The sequence below is a fragment of the Dermacentor andersoni genome, chromosome 3, assembly GCF_023375885.2.
Source record: "Dermacentor andersoni chromosome 3, qqDerAnde1_hic_scaffold, whole genome shotgun sequence".
Lineage (NCBI taxonomy): Eukaryota > Metazoa > Arthropoda > Arachnida > Ixodida > Ixodidae > Dermacentor > Dermacentor andersoni.
The window spans coordinates 177,889,606-177,915,815 of NC_092816.1; the positions used below are offsets into that span (position 1 = coordinate 177,889,606).

At 44.1% G+C, this 26,210-nt stretch overlaps 1 protein-coding gene across 2 annotated transcripts in view; it reads left to right on the forward strand.

Moving 5' to 3' along the window:
* The window catches only part of LOC126524134 (serine/threonine-protein kinase haspin-like), a 60,527-nt gene extending 35,027 nt beyond the window's left edge, over positions 1-25,500 (forward strand). For both annotated transcript variants that reach the window (XM_055067306.2, XM_050172488.3), the window contains exons 6-13: positions 1,112-1,276; positions 4,402-4,464; positions 4,561-4,655; positions 6,290-6,363; positions 12,447-12,675; positions 17,974-18,061; positions 19,732-19,937; positions 24,238-25,500. In XM_055067306.2, coding sequence (XP_054923281.1) covers positions 1,112-1,276; positions 4,402-4,464; positions 4,561-4,655; positions 6,290-6,363; positions 12,447-12,675; positions 17,974-18,061; positions 19,732-19,937; positions 24,238-24,440 — 1,123 coding nt within the window. In that variant the 3' untranslated portion in view covers positions 24,441-25,500. The remainder of the gene's footprint in view (positions 1-1,111; positions 1,277-4,401; positions 4,465-4,560; positions 4,656-6,289; positions 6,364-12,446; positions 12,676-17,973; positions 18,062-19,731; positions 19,938-24,237) is intronic.
* Positions 25,501-26,210: the final 710 nt, after the last annotated feature.

Sequence of the window (26,210 nt, forward strand, 5' to 3'; positions counted from 1 at the left end):
CGGGGAAAATTATGCAGATGTCTTGAGCAACCTTTAAGGCGAGCGAGGAATCATTAGCAAGAAGTCGTACTAAGCTTTAACTTGGAAATCATTGCCCATTTCCTCGCCATCGTATAGGTGCCGTCCTATCACAGCTCGGCATTGTGGGACGGTTGAATAGTTGACCCTGGAAATGTTAGCCGTGTCAATGGATTGTGTATCGATTCAAATCAGAAAAATGGAAGTACTTTAACTTGAACTAATGTTTCGAACTGTGGCGTTGCTAGCTATAGAATGTCTCCCTATTTTTCTAACCCTCGTCTGGTTTCCATTACTAGAATTTTAACGTTTATTTGCAAGGCAGAGCAGTGCCCGTAGGAATGTAAGCTGAAAGTGTTGTTAGCAAGATGCACTTAGATGCTTGGTTCAGCTCAGACAACGATCACAAATTGTGTTGTCGAAACCGTGACCAAGCCCTATGGAAGTAAAAATATTCGTTGAGATATAAAAATACGAGAAGGCTCAGCAGTCTTATAGGACTGTCATAACTGCATGGAAAAGCTTTGCGTAACGCAGTTTCTACCACAAATTTGTGCATCGTATTGTCTTTTGAACACTTCAGGAATTGAGCGTGTGTGTGACTAAACACTTTCACTAACACTAACACTTTCACTACCAACACTAACACTTTCATGCATTGTTTTCTACTGATCGCCTTGAAATAGTTGGAGTGCTTGACTACATCATCGATGAACACAACCTCTGAGGGTTTAGCCAGTTCGTTAGCATCCGTTTTATTTGCGTAATTTTGTTCCTTTATGTTTACCGATGTCAGCGTATTGCCATGTGTAACTTTATGCGTGCTCATAAAGTATTTTATTCTTACGCAATCGTGCTTGTCGCTTCCACACTACTTTGTAAGAGATATTCTGGAAGTGATGTGGCTTTTCTACAGATCTTATCTCTTTATGGAACACTTCCGACGAGATTTTTGATGAACTCTTTGAGACGTCTGCAATTGTTACAGCATTCCTTTATTGGAAAGAAGGGGTAGGGGGTATACAAGAGAGCAACAAAGCCTCCAACCACCGCTGCTGCTTTTTCCATTTGGAAATTTCGGATTCGTGCGTAGGTACAAAGGCGCCAAGCTGAGGAAGAAAGCAGAGAGCGTGGACTCCGAAACCTACATGGTTGACGTGGGCAGCAGGGAGCCGACGGCCACGGATACGGTCGTGCAGCTGTACTCCATCGACACGCACTCGGTGTCCAAGGTGTACTGCGTCGTCTTCAGCAGCAGGTGGGCCATGACATTCTCGCAAGGAGCTTCTCTTGCAGTGCGCAGGCGCTGCCGAGACGGTTGGTAGCGTCATACGCGAATGGCTGTCCGGGGTGGCATAGTGACAATGCGCCAGAGGCACTGAAGGGCGACCCATGCATGTTCTATGATGACGTTTGCTTTATGATTGTGGGTATTTATTTTGGTTTATTTATCTCATTACCCTCAGGGCCCGAGCGCATTACAAAGGGGAGTGGGCGTGCATTCGATAAAGTTGAAAAAGAAGACAGCAGTAAATTTATATAAAGCTAAAAAGAAAAAGAAAGGGTTACATGACTACAATAAAGGAAATTAACAATGAATGGCGCATAGTTCAAGGAAAAAGAAAAAAGCGTGGAGCACACAAAGCTTAAAGAGACCTTATCAACAATGAAATAAAATAAAAGAAACGACGCAGTAAAGAGTAATATATGCCTACGAAGAAAGTTTGGTTGGATGAAAAAGGGCAAAAAAAAAACAATCGGCTAAGAAGAATAAGAAGGGTGACAATGCTACAATTTCTTGTGTTTCTGACAACAGCATCTTAGTTAAAGCAGCTTTGAACTTAGAATTACCAGATATATTGACGAGAGATCGTGGAAGGAGATTACAACTTGCTGACGTGCTGGGGATGAATGAATTGAAAAAAAGAATGGTTGGTGTGGCATGAAGGAAAACCAACCTCTTGACGATGGTCGATGCAAGCTGAAACGTAGCAAGGGAGGGTTATCAATTTATTCTTAAGAATAGAGTTTTCATAATATATCTTATGGAACAGGTGAAGGCGGAATATTTTGCTATTTTGTGACAGCAATGGTAATGATCAGCTTGCTTTCATGGTAGTGACGCTGGAGTCACGGTGATAATTAGAAAGGATGAAGCGAGCCGCTCGGTTTTGGGCAGGTCTAAGTTGATAGATGAGCGTCTCTTCAATGGGGTCCCAGAAAGATGCAGCATATCCAAGTTTAGGACGAACTAACGATTTATAAAGTAGTTTCACTGAACCAGAAGAAAGATAAAAATTGCGGCATATGTAGCCCAGTATGCGATTAGTGTTGTTGGTTATATGGTGTGCATGCATCTCTCAAGAAATATTAGAAGAAATAAATACCCCTAGATATTTGTAACAGGACACAGATTCAAGGTTACTAGTATTGAAATATGAAAGCAATGTAGTATTAGGACGAGACCTGCGCAGGTACTTACATTTGTTAATGTTTAGTTGATTGTTCCACGTGTTAGCCCTGTCAGGCGCATGGTTGATATCGGACTGAAGAAGACCTATATCAAAGTCGTTGTTGGTTTCGCGGTAGATGAAACAGTCGTCTGTAAAAAGATCAATTGATGAGCATAATCTATCAAGTAAATCTTTAAGATAAATGAGAAAAAGCAAAGGTCCTAGCACAGAGCCTTGTCGCACAGCTTATTCAACTGCAGAAGTGACCGAGGAAGTACTATTAGCTGTGACAAATTGTGGGCGATCGGGGATAAAAGAGTGCAGCCATTGAAGAACGTTAGGATCAAGGTGAAATTTACTTAGCTTTAAAAACACCAGTTGATGAGAAAGCTTGTCAAACTCTTTAAAAAAATCTAAGAAGATAGAGTCAACAATGGAACCCCTGTCAATTATGGAATTGAGCTCGTGTCAATGATAAAAGTTGACGTTTACAGGAAAATGACTTGCGATATCTGTGCTGAGGGTCTGCAAAAAAGGCATTTGACTGCAGGAATGATGCAAGGAGAAAGTAAATGACATGTTCCGTAATTTCACAGGGAATGCACGAGTGTGAAATAAGCCGATAGTTATATGGCGAATGGCTATCCCCAGATTTGTGCAAGGGCTCTCCCGACCTTCCAGTCTTCCTGATTGCAGGCTGTCTGAAGATTAGAAAGTATTTAGCACTGTTCACTTTAGTCCTGATTAAAAACTTTGAATTTATATTATCAATGCCATATGATGAAGAAACTTTTAACTTATCTATTATTCTTTCTATGCCAGCAATATCAAACACAATAGGGTCCATCGGTAAGAAAAGTCAGTACCGGGATAGAGACGGGTTACAGAATAGGCATTTGTGGAAAAGCGAAAACAAATACAGAGTTCAGAACATTTCCACATTGATCAAGTTGGATCAGTTGATCGCTTGAGTCTTGAGCTGAACTTCCTCTTGTTTGCTGCACTTCAATATTGCCTAGGGGAATTGGAAGAAATAATAATGCAGTATTCAAAAATAAATCCTTGGTGTGCTTGAGAGCTTTTTTGCATTCTGTAGCCACGGCCTGATAAGTTCTCCAATGTTCTTGAGTAGCGGTTAGTTTCGCAGAGCGAAAAATGCGTTTTTTTCTTATTACAGCGCCTTTTTCACGATTGAGTGAACCATGGCGATTGCCAGTTTGACGCAATGACTATGTGTGGAACGTATTTCTCGATAAATAAACTTTTTCTTTGGAGAAATTCCAGTTAGTATTCACGGAGCGATCATGAAAGTTAAGCAAGTAATCATCTAAAAGGGCTAAGAGCTCGGGGTTATTATCATCATAACCAGCGTGTTGATAGTCATGGATATATTTTTTGTGGTTACTCTTATGAGGTACGGTGCAAGTCAAAGAAAAACGAAGCAGTAAGTGATCGCTTAGCCCCGGTAGGTACGACATGGGATGAAAAAGTTCAGGCTTAGGGGCGAGTACTAAATTGAGGATGTTAGAAGTAGTAGACGTAATTCTAGTGGCCTACATAACAGTATGCAGCAATAAGAAGAGAGCCAGTAGGAGATAGGCCTGTAACCATTTCCGGATCTGTTTTGTTACAATGTAGTAAAAAGGCTGATTTTTACGACACCCTGCGCACATTGCCGTTGTAGCAGCATTGATAAGTTAGAAAGCCAGCTATGACGTTTGTAAATGCTTAGTCTTTTTTCAGTAACTGGTTGTGTTGTCAAAACTGCCACGCGTGATTACGTAATATAAGTGCAATGTGACGTGCGAAAATTCGTTCGAGGCTAATCGTTTGTCTCGGCCATATATTTACATTTCCGATAAAGACAGGAGTGGTAGTATGCGATACTTCTGAAACTAAACAAGTATCCAATGTATTTTGCATATTACAGGAAGCTAAGCGACCTGCATATGGGCCTAACCAATAAGTCTTACGGCTTCAGGATTATACGCAGGTGAGTGGAACTGCCCACAAAGCGTAGAGAGATGGAGAATAAAAAAGAACTATTTGCGCGACTTAGTTTGCGTCTTCTTTTGTTGTGTTTTTCCAGAATTTTGTTCGTGGTCGACACCCTGCCACAGAACTTCGTCAAAGCGTACGACGAATACGCTCTGAAACATTCGCGGTGCTACCAGCCGCACCCTGGCAAGTTTTATCGCGATATGAAGAACTACTTTCTAAATGATTTGTTGGATATCTTTTATGTTCACAATTGTGCAAAGGCACACCAACATATCTGCTCGTGAATCTCAGCTGCATATGTATAGTTCCATTTGCTGCCGATTTTCACGCACTCACCTTTTTTTTTTACGTCAGTGTTCTACGTATGGGCTTTTGTTCACAAATATATCACAGTAATTGCGTTAGGTACGCTGGACAGAAATCAAGCACCTTCTGATAGATGCGAGTGCAATGACAAGACACAAAAAGAGATCGCGGACGCAGCGTTGTCCTTTTATATGTCTCGTCTTTTCGCTGTTTTTTATTGTGAGGAATCACCAAGTACCTCAACCTTGAGACTCAGTTAAACTGGCCGTTTTGCTGCATCGAGAGTGTGTGCTTGATCCCTAACGAAATAATGGCTTAGTAGAAATTTTAACACGGAGTCCAATGCCACTCACTGAAGCAGAAAAACATAGAAAACCTCAACAGCTTTTTAATGCGCAAGTAATGTATGGCTCATCAGGCGGGAAATCCGGCATAGATGTCGGCGTTGGCGTGACCATCGGTGACGAGCCCTCGATTTTTGGTGGGAGTCATACCGACGACCTTTTGTTGTAAATAATGCGAATATAATTAAGGCACAGTTAATTGAGAGAGTGAATTAAGACACTCGAACGGACGACCTTTGTTAGGACTAGAACCCTGAAAGTTTGGTGGGAGTCGGACCCACGACCTTACGTTGTGACATAATATCTAAGCATCGTGCGGTGGTCGCAATGCTTTCGTATTCATTCACGAAGAGATAACTAAGTGGGCCTTAAATTTTTTTTTTGGCTCGTCCTCGATGAAAAACTTCCTTCGTACAACTACGTCGATCATCGTTGATCACACACGGTACATGACCCTGGGGCGCTTGAAGAAGGAAGCGTAGTGCTGATCAGCTACTTAGCAGCATTGAGTTGCTAAGCAACCGCCTTACACAATGACGCTTTCGAAACACAAAATAAAGACTTATATCTTATCAGACTCAGCTGGACGGGTCTAATCATTACAGATGTTCCAGAATTTCTAAGGGTGGAAATCTGGACATCACTGATTTACGCACAACCCTTAAAGGAGCCGTGTAATATTGTTGAGTGCGCAATGCGCAGACAGATTTGAGGTTAGCAGATCTGAACATAAACTCTTGGAAATTTGAACATGAAATTGTGGCTTATTTGCAACCAGTAGTAATGCATACTAGACAACATTTCGCAAGTTGCGTGCAAGCACTGGAACGTTTTCGGTGAGTCAATGGATTATCGGTCTTTGTACGCAATCAATCAAGCCTGCCGAAAAAACACAGGACAAATTTAACTCTTGCGGTTGCGCCACTTAGCGCATGTCCAACTAAAATTCGGTCGCGTTTTCCACGTTTTCTGGATGTGCCTGTGTCTTTCGCTTCCTGCGAATGCAATTTGATTTGTTTCGATGTTGACCTTACACTCTGCCTAGTCTCTATCATGTGCGACCTGCACACTTGGAAGCGTGTCTGAAAAACATGCAGTGCCTTCATAAAGATAGGTGCATTTAGCTGTTGATGTAGTGATTTCAGGCGCGATTACTTCGTTCTGCAGATATGAGGCCGAAGGAGCAGCACTACCTCCTGGTGGAGAGCGACTACTGTGGTCCAAGTGTGCTTCATTCTAAGGTAAGCGGACGCATGTAAAGAAATAGAAATATTTGAAATACCGTCGAATATAAGGAGCATTCGTACATCAAAGGAAAGGTTTGCCTTCTTGACTGTTCAGTCCTTTACAGCGAGATCTTTGCCATGCGTTACAGTACTCCACTCTCAAATGCTTGTAGCCAGCACATTTGATATGGCATTTCTCTCCTAGTCTAAATAAATCGAAGAAAGGTTTTAGTAATTTCTGAAAAATCTATTTAGATGGGTAAAGGCATTGCTTCATTTGTCTATTAGTGTGTGCGTATGTGCGTGGGTGCGTGCGTGAGTGCATGCGAGGAGTTTGCGGGAAGGTCTGCTTTCTAAGGAAATTTCGTTCTGAAAAGAACTTCAACATTACTTCTACTGCTCTAAATGAAATAGTGTGCAGCACTTCTGAATGCGAGAAAACCTTACTGCATCAAGGCTAACCTCCATGCACACCCTGCTTTCAGATGGAATATTATTTCGCATTGCAGGATGGAAAACTAGGCCAGCTACGACGCATTAGTAACGTAAGGCGTAAAATGAACATACTACAAATGTGGGGAAGTGCTGCGGAGTTCTATTTATCCTTTAGAATGACAGACACATATAAAAATGGCGATGTATTTTGGCTCATTGTTGCATTCCAGCTAATATGTCGTCTCACTCGAAGAACCCTGACTGCTCAAAATCATATCAGGTGGTTTCGTAGAGCGTAAGACATTTTTGCGTCCAATGGGAAATCGTTTTTGATGCAGATCAAGTAATAACAGCAGTAAAAGACGAAAACACGGCAAAAATCTAGACTAGGGAGGTTTGTCTATCTTTTCTTTATGTCGTTTCATTTCTTTGCATTGTTTTAATCGTGAAGATGAACAACTAGCCCACCAGCAAATTTCCCGAAATTGCTGTAGTCACTGATACACGTTTTGGGAACAGCAGTGAACTCTCGCTCAGATGAACTCAGTTAAGCTGAAATCTCGCATATAACGAACAACATGCGAACGTTTCTTTTGTTTTCCATAGACTCAATGCAAAAAAAAAATTGCTTAGCATGAACTGCCTGAGACATGCTGTCTGGTTAAGACGAACATTCGGAGTTACCGCCACTGCTACCCATCCTGGAGGCTATAAATGCCTGGATGCGCCATGCCCGGGGGCACGCGCATGAAGCACCAAACTAGAGGCCTGCGGCGCACATCGCCCGTGGACTCATGTGAAAACAAGAGGAGGAAACAAGCAGAGAGTGACGTTTCACTTTGTAAACACGGGTGACGCGCAAGCGCATGGGTGCTATAGAGCCTACGAAGCCATCGGCCCTCGGCGCACTTAGACGGTCCGCATCACCAATCGTATTCAAGACGGGGCTCGCGCTGCCGCGCCATACGCAGAAGCCGCCGGAGTGGAACGCCCTTTTGTAAACATTCGCGTACTGAATAAATAAACAAGCAGGATGTCAGCGCGCACAGGCAAACATGAACATATCACACTCGATGACCACAGAAGCTCGCTGCCAGAACGCTGCCGTGAGGAATCGCGGCAGCAGCAGCGAGCGAAGAGGCCTTCGCACTGTCTATCGCTTCAACACAAACTGAGTGGCGAGAACACAGTGCACCCAAAGCTACGAGCCATCGGCCACCTAGACTCTGACCCCAAAGCAGCTCGCATTTAAGTTAGGCACGCGCCCGCACGCGGCCGAAGTACAACACCCCCTCAGTCTCCTCCCCGGTGCCATGTGCGCGAAGGGTAACGGCGCGATTCTATCTCCTTCTTTCCTCCTTTGCGCACGCGAGATGGAGCCGCCGTTGTCCGCTCACCGTCGCATGCTTTCACTCGCACAGAAAGCGTATGGCGATATGTCGATGTTACCACGAGACGAAACCGCTACATCCCTAAAGCAAAGCAAACCTGTAGCAACTGCCGAAGGTGGTCAATCCAGTGAGCCTCCGCCTACCTTCCTCCTCCGCGCCGCTTCGCGTCGTATCGCCTTTTCCCCTTCTCTCAACGTCACGTAGACTTTCCTCTAGGTTGCATTGGTTTGGCGCGTGCTCAGCACGCGCCTTCGCACTTTTGCTACCTCGGAGCCTGCACCGATGACTTCTGAGGCGGCAGATGCCTCCTTTACCTCCATAGCGAACTTTTTCCAATAGCACGAAGGTATAGAACGATTTTTAAGGTCAGTCAATGAGATGACATCCTTTGTGGCTGCTCGCGGATTTGCACAGAAGCGCCAAACATCCGTCACGGTCCGGATGAAGCCAAGCAAGAGTGCCAATTGAAAACACTGTTCTATTAAATTCAGCTAAGTAAATATGTTATTTTCCCCCGTTTAAGTCTACTTCATTTCCTGATTTGAAGTATGATATTTGGATGCACCTGGTCATGTTTCCAATTATTCTTATGATAAGAAATATTTCTAATAAGGCGAAAAAATTTTCCTGGTTCCTTCGAGTTCGTTTTAAAGGGAGTCTATTGTATGTTTAGAAGTTTGCTATCAAATGTATGCAGAGAGGACAGGATGGATGCCTAAGCGCAAAAGTTGTTAGCAGCGTAAAAACGTGTTACTGCCCTCAAGTAATGACACGAATTCAGACCAACGCTACCGACTTTCAGTCCTTGTAATGCTGGAACATTTCTACCGAGAAACCAGTTCGAAAAGCAGAAAGTGATGAAAAGGGAAAGCTTGTTGGGAGCACGGTTTAGCGGGGGCAAGTAATGCTTGTTTTCGCATGCTAAGAACGAAGAGTCGACTGGTTTTAGTCAAAATTGAAAGCAGACTTGACGAGTGGCTGTGGTGGCGCCGCAGTCGGGCAGCCATCTCGATTCCGAGAAAGAGCAGGGGACAATGAATTCCACGCCGAGGCAAGGCGAGCCACTGGATTGCCGCGAAACGGGGACAACGTAGTGACGGACGGTCGTTCCATGTTATACTCAAGACAGGAGCTGCTTCTCCGGCTGTTATAATGCATTGTCATACAAGTCATATGGAACAGTGCGCACGCGAGACACCTAATACTAGAAAACGTAACTTTCCTTTTTTCGCGCGCTTTGCTTAAGTAAGAGCATGTTAGCAGTAATCTGTGGAAGCTACAGTTTATTTATATTACCAAAACGAAAACAAGGTGAAAAGAGAAGTCCACTTGGCGAAACGTTGGCTCCCGCTTTTACCTTGTTCTCGTTTTCCTCATCGTCATGAATTTCCGTCTCCCGCCTTCCCCATGTTTTCCCTGGAGTTCTTTTATATTAAGTTTAAAGATATCTATGAAAGGGAAGTTTAACTGTTTTATTGTCATATAAATGCTGACGAGTCACTTTGATGATCCAGAGGGACCACTTGAGACGCACTTCAATGCTTACAGTATTTAACGTGCAGTCGAAAGCTAAAAAAAGAAAACGAAAACCTGACATAACTCATTTCACAGTGAATTTCGACGTTAATAGGATGATCACTGAGGCAATGCAGCGAGAGATGGTCTTGCCAAATTCTCCACTTCTGTGTGGCCGACTTCTTCAATTTTCTGCTGCCCACATCGTCTTCCTTTTCTTGCAGCTCATATCTCCTCATTCAATGCACGTTGCATTCCCACCCTGTTCATTTCTTGGACCGATTCTGGTTGCTTTTGCTGCCGGTTTCTTCAGTTCTCCGTACCTGACTTCAATTTTCTGTAGCAGACTTATTAGTTCTTGCCTCTTGTTCTGCTTGCCTATCCGGGCACCTGCCCAGTGGCGCATGCCAATTCAGAAGTATTCGCCAAGAATATTTACACAACTAGACTCATATGCCCAGGTGCACTTACCCAATGATTCCAGGCTTCCCGTTCTTAAGTTTTCTGTTGGGGTATTCACGCAGCTGCTTCTCCGGCTGTTATAATGCATTGTCATACAAGTCATATGGAACAGTGCGCACGCGAGACACCTAATACTAGAAAACGTAACTTTCCTTTTTTCGCGCGCTTTGCTTAAGTAAGAGCATGTTAGCAGTAATCTGTGGAAGCTACAGTTTATTTATATTACCAAAACGAAAACAAGGTGAAAAGAGAAGTCCACTTGGCGAAACGTTGGCTCCCGCTTTTACCTTGTTCTCGTTTTCCTCATCGTCATGAATTTCCATCTCCCGCCTTCCCCATGTTTTCCCTGGAGTTCTTTTATATTAAGTTTAAAGATATCTATGAAAGGGAAGTTTAACTGTTTTATTGTCATATAAATGCTGACGAGTCACTTTGATGATCCAGAGGGACCACTTGAGACGCACTTCAATGCTTACAGTATTTAACGTGCAGTCGAAAGCTAAAAAAAGAAAACGAAAACCTGACATAACTCGTTTCACAGTGAATTTCGACGTTAATAGGATGATCACTGAGGCAATGCAGCGAGAGATGGTCTTGCCAAATTCTCCACTTCTGTGTGGCCGACTTCTTCAATTTTCTGCTGCCCACATCGTCTTCCTTTTCTTGCAGCTCATATCTCCTCATTCAATGCACGCTGCATTCCCACCCTGTTCATTTCTTGGACCGATTCTGGTTGCTTTTGCTGCCGGTTTCTTCAGTTCTCCGTACCTGACTTCAATTTTCTGTAGCAGACTTATTAGTTCTTGCCTCTTGTTCTGCTTGCCTATCCGGGCACCTGCCCAGTGGCGCATGCCAATTCAGAAGTATTCGCCAAGAATATTTACACAACTAGACTCATATGCCCAGGTGCACTTACCCAATGATTCCAGGCTTCCCGTTCTTAAGTTTTCTGTTGGGGTATTCAAGCAGTCGCCAAAGTTCGCGTTAAATAGGTTAGATACGGACACACCTCAAAACACGTAAATTCTGCAAAGAATGCCCTTCGCTATAAAAAAAAAATGACCTCTTAGTTTATTTCCCATTAATCGAGGTAGGAGCTCCAGATTCAAAGCTTCCTCCTTCCCACGGCAGTGCCTTCGTGGCAGAGCAGTCCAATGTCACGGCTACTATAAGGCTGTGGTGTCCGCACTTCGATAGGGGTGAAATGCAAACACGCTTGTGCACTTTGATTTAGATTCTCGTTAAACAACCCCAGGTGGTCACAACGGATCCGTAGTGCCGCACTACAGTGTGCCCCATAATCATATTGTGATTTTGGCACGTAAAACCACCGAACGCATTTTTATTTCAATGTTTGCTCGTAATACGTGGAAGGAGGGCGCATGAATAAACACTCGTCCTTTGCAGCATTTCAATGAAGGAACAGCACAACGTATCTCTGGTGCGTAATTTGTAGAGTGAAGCATCCGGCACAGGAACGATAAGACGAATTGCGTTTTTTTTTTTTTCAGCGCTGCTGCAAAACACTTTCTCTCGTCGACGTCGCTGAACGGCCAGAACCGGAAGTAACGCGTGAAGAAGAGCTGGTCTCTTATTTTTATTCAGTTGTACATTAACAGCTACTGCAGGAACTTTGCTCATTTTGTTCGAGGCATAAGTATGGAGAAACTGAAGAGTTCATTGTAGATCTATTGCTTATTCTGACCGAATACGTGAAGCCAAGTCTTAGTCCATGCCGGCGTGTTACCAACACACAATTCAATCATATTGTAGTTTTAATAAGAGCGCTGACGGTTCTCTCCTTAATTGCGGTGGTGTCCTCTGACATGAAAAAGACGATTTAATTCCCTTTGTTTATGCATGTGTGTCCCCGGTATCAATATCCTCCGTCATTATTATGGGCACACTATGTGGCAGGTCAAGGGCAATGTACGCTTTTGTTTTAGCAGACAATCTTTGTTCGATATCTCGAGCCAGACGATAAAGGAAATAACGCAGTCTGTTACTGAAGAACCAGTAACGTTAAAATACCTTGTGAACAGTTTGAGGTTGATGATAGCTTTACGAAACCAGGTAGAATTTATAAACTCGAGGCGCCAAATACACAGTACGCCGAATGTACAGGTGCGAAGTGTACAGTGCGTGCGCTGACTGAGTGCCTTTGCATTTGTTTCTTAGTCCTTGCTTTTTGTGAGCGCTGCACGAGCAGAAAGACGCATGTTTACCAATTAGCTCAGTACTAAATTCTAATGCCGAATAGGTTTGCTTAAAACTGTGTCCCAACACTGCGCGCAGCTCAAGCCCGCGCAAGCGATCAGCATCATCGGCCAGGTCGCGTGCACGTTGGCGGTCGCCGAGCGGGAGCTGCAGTTCGAGCACCGTAACCTGCTCGAGGAGAACATCAGGGTGCTGCCGTGTACGAGCAAGAACCACCACTTCCTCATCGACGGCCGCACTTGTTGCGTCAAGGGAAGCGGCATCAAGGTCACCCTCATCGATGACAACTTCGGCCGCATGACTTACAGTACGTTTCGCATAGTTCCGAATAGAAACGCCTTGCGTCCATAGAAACTGCGCTGAAGAGCGAAAAAAAAAAAAATTTGTGGCCGTCGACGATGATTGGATTGGTGAAGAGCTATTTCGCCTGCAACTATTACTGATAACTTACTGCTATGAAGCAACTGTCGAGCACCCAATCATATAGTGCGTTCCGCTACTGCCCCATTGAGGGACATTTGCTTAGTAATGCTGACTGTCATCACCGCTGGTTACGTCATGCCCAGCACTTTATTTCATTATACATATATTGCATGCGTCAGGCGCTCGAGAAACCACGAACGTTAGTCTGCCTGATTTATGCCCAACGTCTGCTCTCTTGTTCCCATTTCTTGGCACGTCGGTAGGGTTCGCCACAAACCGCTGCATTCGATGTTACGAAAGCTGCTCCTCCACGACTGCTTGGAATGTCAACGCGAAGCAAGCGGGAACCGCAGAATGGTGGGAGAGCACCACGCCAGAGTAATCGGCTTCGTCAGCCACGTGTTGAGCACCGTCAGCCCCGTTCGTATTGCGTTGTCAGCAGCAGTGAAATTGGTGGCTGACGCCATGTGGGAAGGAGGCTGACGATGGAGCCGTCCTTGTCTGGCACCTACTCCATGCATCGTCCCGCGTGATTTGATGTCGCGCTGTATGGCTAACGCCTAACAACCAAGAGCGGCGAGCGCAGCGGCGTGGCGAGGTTGTTGTGCGCACTAAAGAACAGTGCTCTTCGGGACCAGAGTTTGTTGGAAAGGCTGTGCCGTAGCTGCTCAACGCTGCGCTACCGTTGAAATTTTGCTGCGAGTAAACTCGACAGAGGCAGTTATTCGCTGTGAAATAGCTTAGGATTAATGACAGGTCCGTGCGGCGGACGCTTTTGTCATTGGATATCTGTGCGGAAGCGGTTTCCGTCGTGCAGCTTACGCAGATCACGTGGCGCACACTTCTTGTTTAGAAGGCTCTAGCATTTTCACGCTTTTAGCTGTATAACTTTGCAAGAGTTATTGTGGAGGCGTCGCCTCAAGGTTGTTATTTTTGGCGATTCTTATACGGTGGCGTTGTGTTACCGCAATAATTGCACTAACTAAGGCATTCGCAATATTCCATAGGCGGAATGGGACTTTAGAGAATAAAAAACCTATCAACCAGCCCCAAAGTACCTACATGGAAGTGCCAGCCTCAAGTGTACGCAGTTCTATTGAAATATGTTATTTGATTTTGTTAGCTGTACTGGATTCCGATTTACCATAAAAATCACACCAAGTTAAACATAAAACAATCGCGACTAAACGAGTGTTATATAAGGGACTGCTGTAGCCCATAGAGCTAGTGTTGGAAAAATTATGGAACTTGCCTGCCGTAAACCCCAACGGCCACAGTATCTTGACTGGCAGTGCACACGCCATTAGCAAGTCATCTAGAGCGAAGTAGTTCAGAGGTGCCAGAGAGCTTCATTTTGCATTCGCCACAGTGCGCTTTATCATACGCTGATGGAAAGCAAAACCTTTGCAACTCGTTCCACTGGGGATCGAATTCCTCCCACTTCTGCAACAAACAACGCGCAGTGGGGCATTGGACTGTACCCCACACCTCATGTAACTCTCTTAGTTAGAGGAGGCTACAAAAATAACTTTACCATCTCTCTCCTCGATAAACCCTATCTCGGACAAAATAAAGATTGCTACTACTACATAAACTGAGCAGTACAAGCTGGCTTTTAACAGCATACTGATCAGTATGGTAGTCGTTTCGTTAGTAGGTAATTCAGAAGTCGGCCAAAAATAGCTATCGCCTCCATATAATCTTCACAGGCAATGAAAAGGCGATCGATTGAGTGCAGATACCGACTCTCATGAAGGCACTGCATTCTTTTATTATTTCATGGAGTATTGTGGAACAAATTTACTGTATCAACAGTGATCTGACAGCTACGATCATTTTTCACGAGTAGTAGAATACCGAGTAATAAGGCTGTCCCGCAAACATGATCTCAATTTTTTATTGGCTAGATACGGAAATATTGGATGAAGAATTGAACGGGAGACAGCTGAGGAACTTGTGCTTTTTAGGTGACATTATCGAATTTGAAAATGTTTGAGATGAGTGACGAAAATGCCGGAGCTCGTGCATTGAGAACATCAGCACCGATCGAAAGATTATTATTCAGAAAACTAATGCAACCATAATAAGGAACCAGAGTCTATGATTAGTGGCCAACTTCCTGAAAAAAAAGCAATGAAACACGTTTCTGTTTTCCAAGAAATTACAGGGCGCCCGTATCGCAAGTAACCATGCAGAACCAAAATTATCTGGTGCGCATTCAGCTGGCAGTTCAATCACGAAGGCCTGAAACACTGTAAAAATCACAAGCAGCACACGCCGCTGACCAATGCAGATAAGATTTCTGACTTGCGCGCTGTCCTAAAAAAACCGCATAAAAGGAACAAAATACTGCTTTCAGATTGTGCGCATTGAAAATTTTTTGTTGTCATCACCAGGTAAATCTTGGCGTTATATGACACCAAAGAATAAGTCAGTACCTGGTCTTTGCCTAAACGATTCATTCACGTATTGCCAACTTCTAAGTCACTCAGGCGCTAAAATAGAATTTCAGCTCGGTGTTTACTGAAGATGACGATATAACCCCTGGTTAAGCCTCTTTCGAAGAATTACCGACCTTTGACGATATATGTGTCAATGAAGGAGGTGTACTAGCACTTTTGTTGAACCTTTATGTAAAGAAGTCACCGGGAACTGATAATGTACGAAATGTTTTTTTAGTACGATACGAGTTTTGGTGTTTACATTATCTTAGTTTAATATTTACTGAGCCTCTGTCTCGCGCATAGCTCCCGAGCGATTGGAAATGTGCAAAAATTACACGAATACCTGAAGTAGATAATGCTTCAGCTTCATCGTCTTACAGGCCGATATCAATTCTCAACAGCTCCGTAAAAATGCTACAGCATATCGTATGCACATATATATCAAAGTTCGTAGAAAGACACAGCCTAATTAATTATCTTCAACACTGTTTTTGCCACGGTATATCTACCGTAACGCAATTCTTTTTAACAATTCATGATCTTGCGGGAGGCTTATACAGAAATAGCCAAGTTGATACTATTTTTCTCGATTTCGAAAGAGCATTCGACCGGCTATCTCACACAGAACTATTCGTTAAACTACATCCCATACTAACAAATGAGTCCTTTCTTGCATGGACTAAGTCATACCTTTCGTGCAGATGCCAGAGTGCAAATATCCACTACACTAGCTCTAATTGCAAGCCAATTAAATCCGGTATTCCTCAGGTGTATGTTATGGCCCCTCATTGGTTTTTGCTTTTCAGAAACGACATTGCCGAGAATATTCTCGTTAAAATCCGGCTCTCCGCAGATTACTGCGTACTATATCAAGAAATTTCTTGCGAACAAGATCAAGCTTTATTGAACGATACGTTGACTAAAATAAAAGAGTGCTGCTCCACCTGCCAAATGTCTGTGAATTATAGAAAGACTGGTGATGACAGTAACACCCCCCCCCCCCAAAATAAAAAGGACAGCCCCTAAATTTTATATACCTCTTAGCCGGTCAACACTTGAGTGTCGTACATAGATATAAGTACCTAGGGGCAATTATCACGTCTGACCTGTGATGAAATGAACCTGTAGCGTATGCAGAAAGAAAGGCACTGAAACAATTGGACTTTCTTAGACGATCGTTGGGTAGTTACGCCTGAGATAAGACCCATAGCTTACCATGTATTTATTCGACCACTATTCGAATATGGAGCATCTGATGGGACCCTTGGAAAGACACTAACATTGCGCAATTGGAACGTGCACAAAGAAAGTCAACCAGGTTTATTTTCAATCGCTACATATGGCAGATATTACCATCCGCGCTTCGGCGAATCGCCAATCTAAAACAGAAAACGCGGCGGTATCACGAGAGGCTGAAGTTTCGCCGCCTAATGTAGCAATGACATGTTACAAATCGACTATAAAACGCTCATCGAACGTGTAACCTGTCGCACTACACCTTTTTACCAACCCGAAAAAATCGCCGAGTACTCATGCAAAACAAAGACATCTAAAATTCATTGCTCTTTTCCACTACCTCCGACTGGAGTGTACTGCCAGCAGATGTGGTCACGAGCCCGACAACTGACGAATTTTTCAAACTTGGAAGTATTGAACTGTGAACGTTCTGCTATTTATTTTTCACACGACATCTAGTAAAACGTATTACTAGACAGTTTCGTGCTCTTCTCAATGTTCTTTCGTTACTTTATTTAATAATTTCTATATGTAATACTCATTTTGTTTACACCCGTGCTTTTATTTTACCTACATAGTTTAATCGATATTATTATAGCAGTTACTGTTTTTCATGGCTTGTGTTGTTAAAAGTGTACTCAAATGTGCGATTAGCGCATTTCAAAGATCGTATTTTAAAACTTATGCTGCTATATATTGTATTTAGCATGTATATTCCTCACAGTGTACGCGACGGCAAATTCTTGTATTCTTATGCTTGTGTTCGATTTTCACGCATGTTAAATTACCCAGTTTTGTGCGTGAAGCGCTTGTCCTGATACGCTTCTGCGAATTATATTTAATGCCCACTCCTGCCTAAGGCCTGTAATTCCGGCGGACGGTACTTAATTAAAACATAGGCTTAGCAGAACAAAAATGCTCTATGACGCGTTCGGTTCGCAGTGCAGTCACAAATGAGGGCTTGCAGATATCCATAGCAAATAAAGATAATCAATAGCTTTCATCAGTGTGAACACAGAGAGGGTCCATGCTCGGAAGACAACGGAGTAATTCAAAACAAAGATAAGTGCAGCATAAGAAATCTATAAAATGAGAAATGGCAGTCGCGGTATTAGAGGAGATCGGAAGGAGAAAAGACTGGTAAGAGTGGTGTAGCAGCACGTGAGGAGTAATGTAAAATGACAGGAAACTTTCCAGGAATATCGTGGAGCGGATAGACGTAGGACAAGAGGTAACGGGACACATCTGGGAAAGAGCTTAGTCTTCTTCAGAGAACGTAAGTTGTCTGATGATGATGGCGGGTTCTTTTTGTTGGTGATTTATCTGAAAATCATGAGCTTACAAGGTTTGTCAGAATATGAATGGTGTTGACGCGTGTAGAGTATTGATCGTCGAGACGCGTTATGTTTGGAAGAGTATTTGTTGTACTCATCAGAAATGTTGCGAAATAAACAGCATACAAACTGCGTTTTGTCTGATATGTCTATTACGTTCCCTGGCAGACAACGAAGTCACCTTGCGCATGAGGAACTACAATTGCATATACAAAGACAAGACGGCACAGTACCTCACCCTGGAAAGGATAATAAAGTAAGGAAATGACTTGCGTGGTTCATTTATTTATTTGTCGTCAGCGTTTGTAGTATGCCTCCTCACGAAACAACGTAATATTGAGTTTCATCACAAGCAGGTATTTGTGGACACGATGTCGTTTCAAAGTGGTCCTGAAAATGTTCTGATGCACCTAAGTTTTCGCAGTCTTACAGGGCGACCTGGGAAAATGGGTAAAGACGTTTCACGCAAAAGAAAGCTGTCCACCCGACTCGATCAATTGGACACCAGAAAAAAAAAATTAGTTTTGTAGATAAAGAAAAACCAAATCAGCATCGTTTTGCAATCACTTCTGCATCTACGGTATAGCCACTTCATAATTGCATTAGCCATATCCATGCGACAAAATTATAGCGAGGCTGTTTTTTTCTTCTTTTTTTTCGTGTCAACCATATGACACTTAATTAGGGAGCGTTGCAGCAATACGAGATAGAAACTGCCTGCTTATTTCGACAGAACCGAATATGTAGTGATAGGCATTGTTTAATTTATGACAGCTACTTTGTATCAAATCTTTTCGCAATCGCAACTTCAACAGTTATGGGTGACTAAATAAATGTATCAATACTGCAACGAAAAGCTATAGCCTGATCCCCAAGGCAGACCACGAATCCTTTGTGTGGGGCTCGTTTCATGCCTTTTGAGGATCTCACTTCCGGTCTCTCCTTTTCCTGGCCTTAGGTTAGAAATGAACGCTTTCACCATGTTTATAGGCACGTTTAATGTGGCACGTACAGTCTGTCTCTCCATATCTTGGATGCGCAGCCAAGGTTATGAGCCTTAGCACAGCGCTTACGACTGCGCGCTAAAACGTTTTTCCGGTGCCGTAGTCATGTACTCTTTGGCCCAGTAGTCCCAAATTGATGCTTGGATCTGGTTCACATTTGTGCCTCGACGCTTCGACAGCAAAAGTATTCGTGGCCATTCGGAGCTGTTCGGAACCTTCGGCGTTTAGCTTAAACGAGATGGACGGTGCGTGCCGTACAAAGCCTCCGAGATATTGCTGTGCTCGCCGCAAATCACATAACCAAAATTGCCCAACGCTGTAATAAAAAAACTAATTAAATAAATTGTTGTTTAATATTATGCTGAAGCTTATGTAATTACTAGGAGTGTATTTCCACCCCGCCTAGAAACTCTGTTGCAAAGAGAGCACATTCGATACGCCCATAGCCTTTTCACAAAAAGTCTGTATATTCAGAAAAGAAGACTGCTTTGTCTTTGTATGTAGTGGTTTTGCGTCTCGGAGGCCAATATATATATATATATATATATATATATATATATATATATATATATATATATATATATAGTCTAGAGAAAAGACAGCACAGCGTCCGTTGTTGCGCACAGCATACTTTATTGCCGTTTCGGCTGGTGAACCAGCCGTTCTGGACTAACGTGGGTCCACCAGCCGTAGCGTTCTAATAATGTACTATGCACATCAAGGTACGCCTCACTCTCTTTAATGAACTTGAGGCACTTGTCCCTATTTGTGTTTTTAGTTCAATATTGAACGTCCCCAACATGTTCATTGTAACATGACCCGCGGGTAGGCGTAGCTAATGAAATTATCTAAGTGGAGCCCATTGTTGTGTTAACGTTAGTCCGTCATATATCTAATGCTTCGACGTGGGGTCGGCGAACAGGAATCGCTGGGACCTGTTTCATCCGGAGACCAACGCTGTGTGGCTGGCGTACCTGTGCGGCCACCTGAGCGACTACCTGACCGTGCCCAACCCTTCGGGCGAGTGGCAGCGCAGGCTGGAGCTACTCGCGTTCATGCAACGTGACCTTCATCGTTTCCACTCAGCCGACGAGTTCGTGTGGAACTACATCACTAGAATTGGCCACGGTAAGATCTGTGTTCTGTGCCCACACATGACTGACGCGGCCACATATGCCGGACTACTTAGCGAATTCCTCTGACAGCACCACCACCACGCGCCGGTCATTCCCAGTAAAACTGATGGTGCATGGCCGAATTTGGCGCCCCGATAACCGCATCAAATTCATTTGCTAGGTGCGTAACGTTTTTCTTTTTTTTATGCTTTGGAATAGCCTTTCTGTTTGCATTATATAGTAATAATATCGCACTTCCGCAAAGCATTTGTGACACCGATGTCTTCTCATTTCCTTGCCTTGAAGCGGCTGTTGCGGTACTGTGGTAGATTGAAACGACTTCCATTGCTGTGCACTTTTCAAAAGCATTATGCTGATGCTTCCAGGAAGGCACTGCCTTTATCTGGACCTAGGTCTGTGTACCGTATTCACTTGGGTCACTTGCCTGAGATTTACGTATGGCTCAAAGTTTCATATTCCGGAACTGATCGTAGAAATAAACCTCAAATCGTAATAACACCGAAAACATGTCAACAGCGATATAACTAATTTGGCAGCATACATTAAGGGTCCGGAAAAATATATGAAGTTAGTTTCCCTACTTGATCTTCAATGTGCATGTTATAAGTACTTTGTAGGCGATCCTCTCTCTCTTCTATTTATCATCCTCAACACCATGATATCACGAATATCAGCAGCACTGAAGCGGTTGATGGTCAGAATGAAAGACAATCGAGCTAAACGAATGAATACACAACACCGATCAGGTTTAGGTTACCTTTATTTTGAACTTCATTAACGCGTGTACGACAGATCGCGAAGGTGTTTCAGAACGTGGTGGAAAAGAACAAGACGACTGTTAAGAGTAAAATTATGCGTGTGCTCCGGTATGCCGGTGGCTTACCTGACCTGCGTATGTCCAGTCTGTGTAGAAAAAGGGTTGAGCTGCAATGGTCAGGAGATGTCGCAAATTTGCCTCAATTACTTATGCGCCCACATTCGGCAAGCTTCTGCAGAAGCTTCTGCTGCGTTGAAAGGGTGCTCCACTTTCGTGCCCTGGCAGCGCGTGGGGGTGGCTGATATACTCAGGGCAAAGGTAGCGAATTCAGCTCTCAGGTGCGGCAAGTGGTCTTTTCCTTATAGTTTAGCCATATGACTTATAAGAGTTAGACATTGCTGTTGGACGCAAAAGGAAAGTTACGAAGGAAACGCACACGAGTAATATGCCTCAACTATAAATTCATTCAGTGGTATAAAGTTTGTAAACAGGGATAAGGTGCCTCAGAAAGGCTGGCCAACGTTTCGATAGGAGGAGCCCCTTTCTTGTTTTTATAAATTCATTCAGTTATTCAAAGAATACAACGCAGGGTGCAATTATTGCAACCATGCAACATACGGCACAGATGACGTGGTAGTGCTAGTCTATCGGTAATGATACTAATTCCCCTCGAACATGTGCATCTCTGCGGAATATAATGTTATTGGAGGGTCGGACCCAAGCAGGAGCTTTCTTACCCATTGGGTGTGCTTATATAGGATATCACGTGCTGCTTTACTACCACTCTTGCCCATAATATTTCCATGCGATAAGCACGACTCGCATGTGCCGGAATGCGCGCAATGATGCGCACGATCAAATTTATTTAGATAGTTTGAATGCTCCGCCAGACAGTTACTTAAACATCGGCATGTCTGAACCAGCTGAGAGGTGTCTGCTGGCTAACCGCCGCACCACAGAGCACACGATGCTTGACGTGCTTTTTCGTGCACCCTTTTACTTCCGTACTCGTGGTGCGAGGACACAATTGGGCCAATTTGTTGGAAACGGGGGAAAAATAACATAGATGCCGTATGTAGCAGCCACCTTGAACATGTCGTGGCTAGTTGCGATTATGTTGGGCACAACTTCAGGTATAGGACACTGCTCAGGTGTGGTGGCGTCTGTGCTTTTTACGTCCAATTTTGGAGTCCTCCTCCAGATTTTCTTCAATTTTCAAAGAATATATTTGAAGAACAGATTCTGTCACAGCACGCATGGCCTATTCAGGGAAGCCGATCTTTGACAGTCTGTTCATCTGCTCTGCAGAGATAGCCTGCACAATTTGCGTGCATAATTTCCGCAACCCCGATTCCACAGAATGAGAAGCGCCCTTCAAGTGAATTAAACATGAGGCTAATGTCTAAAAACTACGATGCATCAGTTGACTCAGAAGTGAATAGCATCACTTGTTCACATCGTCTATATCTAAATCAAAATGACGGCATCGTGGCCAGGCAACGGGCGCTCACGTTCTAAAGGAATCAAAAGGTTAGCGTATCTATAGACGGCAAAAAATAAGGGCTCAGAGGAGGTTAGAGTGACTGGTCAATGTTGTATAGATATCGACATAAAATTGGTGCATTCTAGAAACTAATAGAAATTAATTTCTTTTTGCACGTAAATGCGATCAATGCAACACACGAATGCTGCTCAGTTAAAATTCCAAAAATGACATAAAATTGCAGATTGCCATTTCAAACTTGCTCATAACGCTAGGCTTATTATCGTCATAAATGCATTTTTTTCACCGCAAAGACAAGATTATTGTAAGCAGCAGAATTCTGTGTTTATTGAAGAAAGACCCGCCCTCGCGTAAGGCCGGTTTGAAGATGGTTTGAAGAAGTAAACAATGTTTGGCTTAGCGTCGCGCAATTATTTTCTCAGTGTTTAGTTCTGCAAGCTGCTACTAGATGGGACTAATTTACTTACCAATGATAACTGCTGGGAATTATTTCTGGTGGAAATATTTCTCCTGGGAATTACTTCTGCGATTCTGCAGAAATATGCTGGGAATTACGTTATTTTTTTAAATATACGTAGGACATTGGGCGAAATAATTACAAGGGTCTGATGGCGCAACCCTCCGGCCAGTTTCAAAGGGGCCGCTTATAGCATACCGATTGTGCCAACCATCCACTATGGCAATATGATCACCGTATCCCGCACTCTGCATGAAAATAAACCGAAACTTTCGACACTTCCCTAGCCGATTGCGGCGGCTGCGATGATCGGCGAACCATTGCGAGAAGCACCACAACGGTGATCAGGTGTGAAATCGGATGCACTGGTGGGACTGATGACTACATGAAGCGGCGTTTGTGCCAGCAGGCGATCAGCCAGAAACTATCGTGAACGTCTGCCAATTTTGTGTATCTGCTCACTGGATGCAACGGCGTAAACTCGCGCGTGCATATAAACCTAACAAAAACAACCCCCGCCCCTGACCCCCCAAACTGATATAGCACAGCGCAGGCTAAACTGACAGTGGCGAGCATGAAGTTCGAGTGAGCCATATCTGCACTGCACGATGGGTGAACGTGAAATGCAGCCTCGGCTATTATCATATGCCATGAAAGCCTTCTTTTTTTCAGTACAGCCAAGCATTGAGCAAACGGGTGTGAATGAATTTCCTGCTGTGCTGGTGCTCTAAAGAACGAAATTTATATGGGCGACAGAGGTCACTTATTTGGACTGCCCAATTATTTGGATATTTTTTTGTGGTATTCATCCGTGTGCGAAAAATCTGCCGGTGGCTCTTAACGTGTTCTTAGTCATCCGTGAGTGGTTGCGTTGTATTGTAGTGCGAGTGCGATTAGAGGCTGTAGTGAAGAGCTATAAGCTTGCCGTTTTTGAAGGCATTGACTAGCAAAAATTCAACTGAAGAGGAAGTGCTGTCCTAGCACCAGTAAATGTTGTAAAACAAGTACCCCATTTTCACCGTTAGAGCGTAACTCACGTTGGTATTATCCCAAAATTGTACGCCTTCACCTGAACTATCGGTCACGATAGTGTCGCCAATCCTAAGTAGCTAAAGAAGCTTTCTTTTTGAAGGAGAGTTTTTAAAACACAACTTCGAACTTTGTGTAGACATATGTAGACATCTTTCTTATTTGCCTATAACAGTACTGTCGCGGCATGCGAGTGTACTGTTGCGTATGTGCAATAACTGTGCCCTATGTTGAGTCGTTGGGACCCGTTAATCGGTTAGCACACTGCTGTGGTTGGGTTTGTGTGCGTGTTCTATCCACGTGTCTTTTTGTGCTCGCAAGATACACTGTTTGGCCGACTACAAACGACTTGCCCAAGAAGTCGTATTATGATATAACAGTCAATTTCGCCAACGCTTTCCCTGACTCCATTCTCATGTCTTCCTCTTTCACGTGGTTGTAACTATCAAGAATTGCGGCTCCTCGCAGCTCGGTATTCTGATGGCTCAATGCAAAAGGTACTAACTAACTGTGTCGCCTTGGGTCCCCACTCCTTCCTGCCACAGTCCACGAAGATCACGGTTACCAGCCGCACACTTGGGAGAGCCGCACCACGTCCGGCCAGCCCATCTACATGGGCCTTCTGAGAATGCTGCACTGGAGGGACAGGAAGAAGGACAGCGCCCCGGGGCCGTCGACGAGTCCGCGCGCTCCTCACGGAGGCGCTTCCAGTGCTCCAGCGGAGCTCGACAGGCGGCGGCCGCGCTAGTCATGCGCCTCGACCTTGAACGTGCTGGCACAGTTTCAGGCCTTAATTGGCGCCCTTGGCGCTACCTTAAAGCGCACTCAATAAGATAAATAGGCTCGAAACGTAAATCATGCGTAGCGTCTCGCTCGGAGCAGCAGAAGCACGATTTCTGTGTGGTTCAGCCACACCCAATCACGAACGCTTATTCCACATCAAGGAAAATTAGGCAACTTGTTCGCGTTTATATATGGACCTGGAAAGTTCATTTGCGCAGAAAACATGTCAATGCTATTTGACTAAGAAATTATTCAGTTGAGTAATAATATATTAGTGATTGATTTGCTGTTCTACCCACACTAAAAAGCTCGCTTCAAAATCATTGCTGTTGGCTTACCGGGCGTATATTGTAGTTTCGAGCCACTAAAAACACTACTTATAGAAACTTAACCGCCGCGCAAGTGCAGGCCCTGTGGCGTTCTACACCGTGGCCGCACTTAAATCGGGGTAAATGCGATAACGCGATAAAAACAAAGCGGGAAATGCAGAGAGGTTAACCAAGCACATGCCCGCTTGCCTCTGCTACACTTGGGGAGGAAAAAGGTTGGAAGACTGGATCTAGAGAAGATTAGAAAAAATAATAAATTAGTTATTCTCATGACATTAGCAGAGGAATGTTAAGTAATCGTCTAACGCAACCAGTTTGTCCAGTTGCCTACAAAAAGTGCAATAGGGCATTTGTGGCCGTGTGCTGGCAAGTATGCTTAGGACGAAGTTCCAGCATCTTTTCTTCTGAGAGCGGCCTATCATGGCAAACAGATGATGCTAGCTTGTAGAGCACATCTTTGAGCATCGAAGGATGCGCAGTAGCAGAAGAGGTGCTTTATTATGTCGTCATACGCACAAAAATTGCACGCCGCATTAATGGCCATTCCAATGAGGAATGAACGGGCATGCGTAAATTCGACGCCCAGCCACACGCGGTGCTTTAAAGTTGTTTCGCAACGGGAGACCCCGAGTGGCACGTGAAGTCGCAAGTTAGGATGTAGACAATAAAAGCCTAGAGTTTTTGAATCCAGGTCAATTATCGTGTTGAAATGTCATTAGCGAACAACTGACTGAAGTTGCCGCGCAGCATCCGTTCTCAAGAGTGCACCCCTCCACTACGGCGTCTCTACAGTCCCAGTGTCGCTTTGGGACGGTAAACGAACAATTTAATAAATTAATGGATTAAAATGCGTTGCGCTTCGGGGGGGGGGGGGTAATTCCTTAATATTTAGTGGCTTTCACAGTCGTGAACTGTAACGTGCATGTACTCTCGCTCTGTAAACAACAAATAGTGTCCGCGAGAATTCCGCCGTTTCACTGTCTTGCAGGTCCCGCTAGAGGTACGCATTAAGTGTGCGCTCTAGTCACACCACCATAACAAAATTACGGTACTGAACACTTGAGGCAGTGCTTCTTATGGTCTGGTAGACTGGCGTCACCGTACCACCACCATCGTGTATCTGTGCGCCGGTGACGAGCTAAGCAGGTTGAAGGAAGCTCACGCTTGGTGAATGTACTGGTCGCGTTAAGTCCTTGAAATTCTGGTGTTTACATGAATGGGTAGTGCAGTTTTTAACCTCGCTTGCTGTTTAAAGACATTCGTAAATCCCGCCGCCTCTTCAGCTGTGCATTTAAAACTGCAACGTAAAAGACAATTGGCCAGACTCCCCTACATGAACATGTCGAAGTTTGTTTTTGCATCGTCAATGCAGCAACCGCAAGTTGACGAACGCAAGTTGACAACCG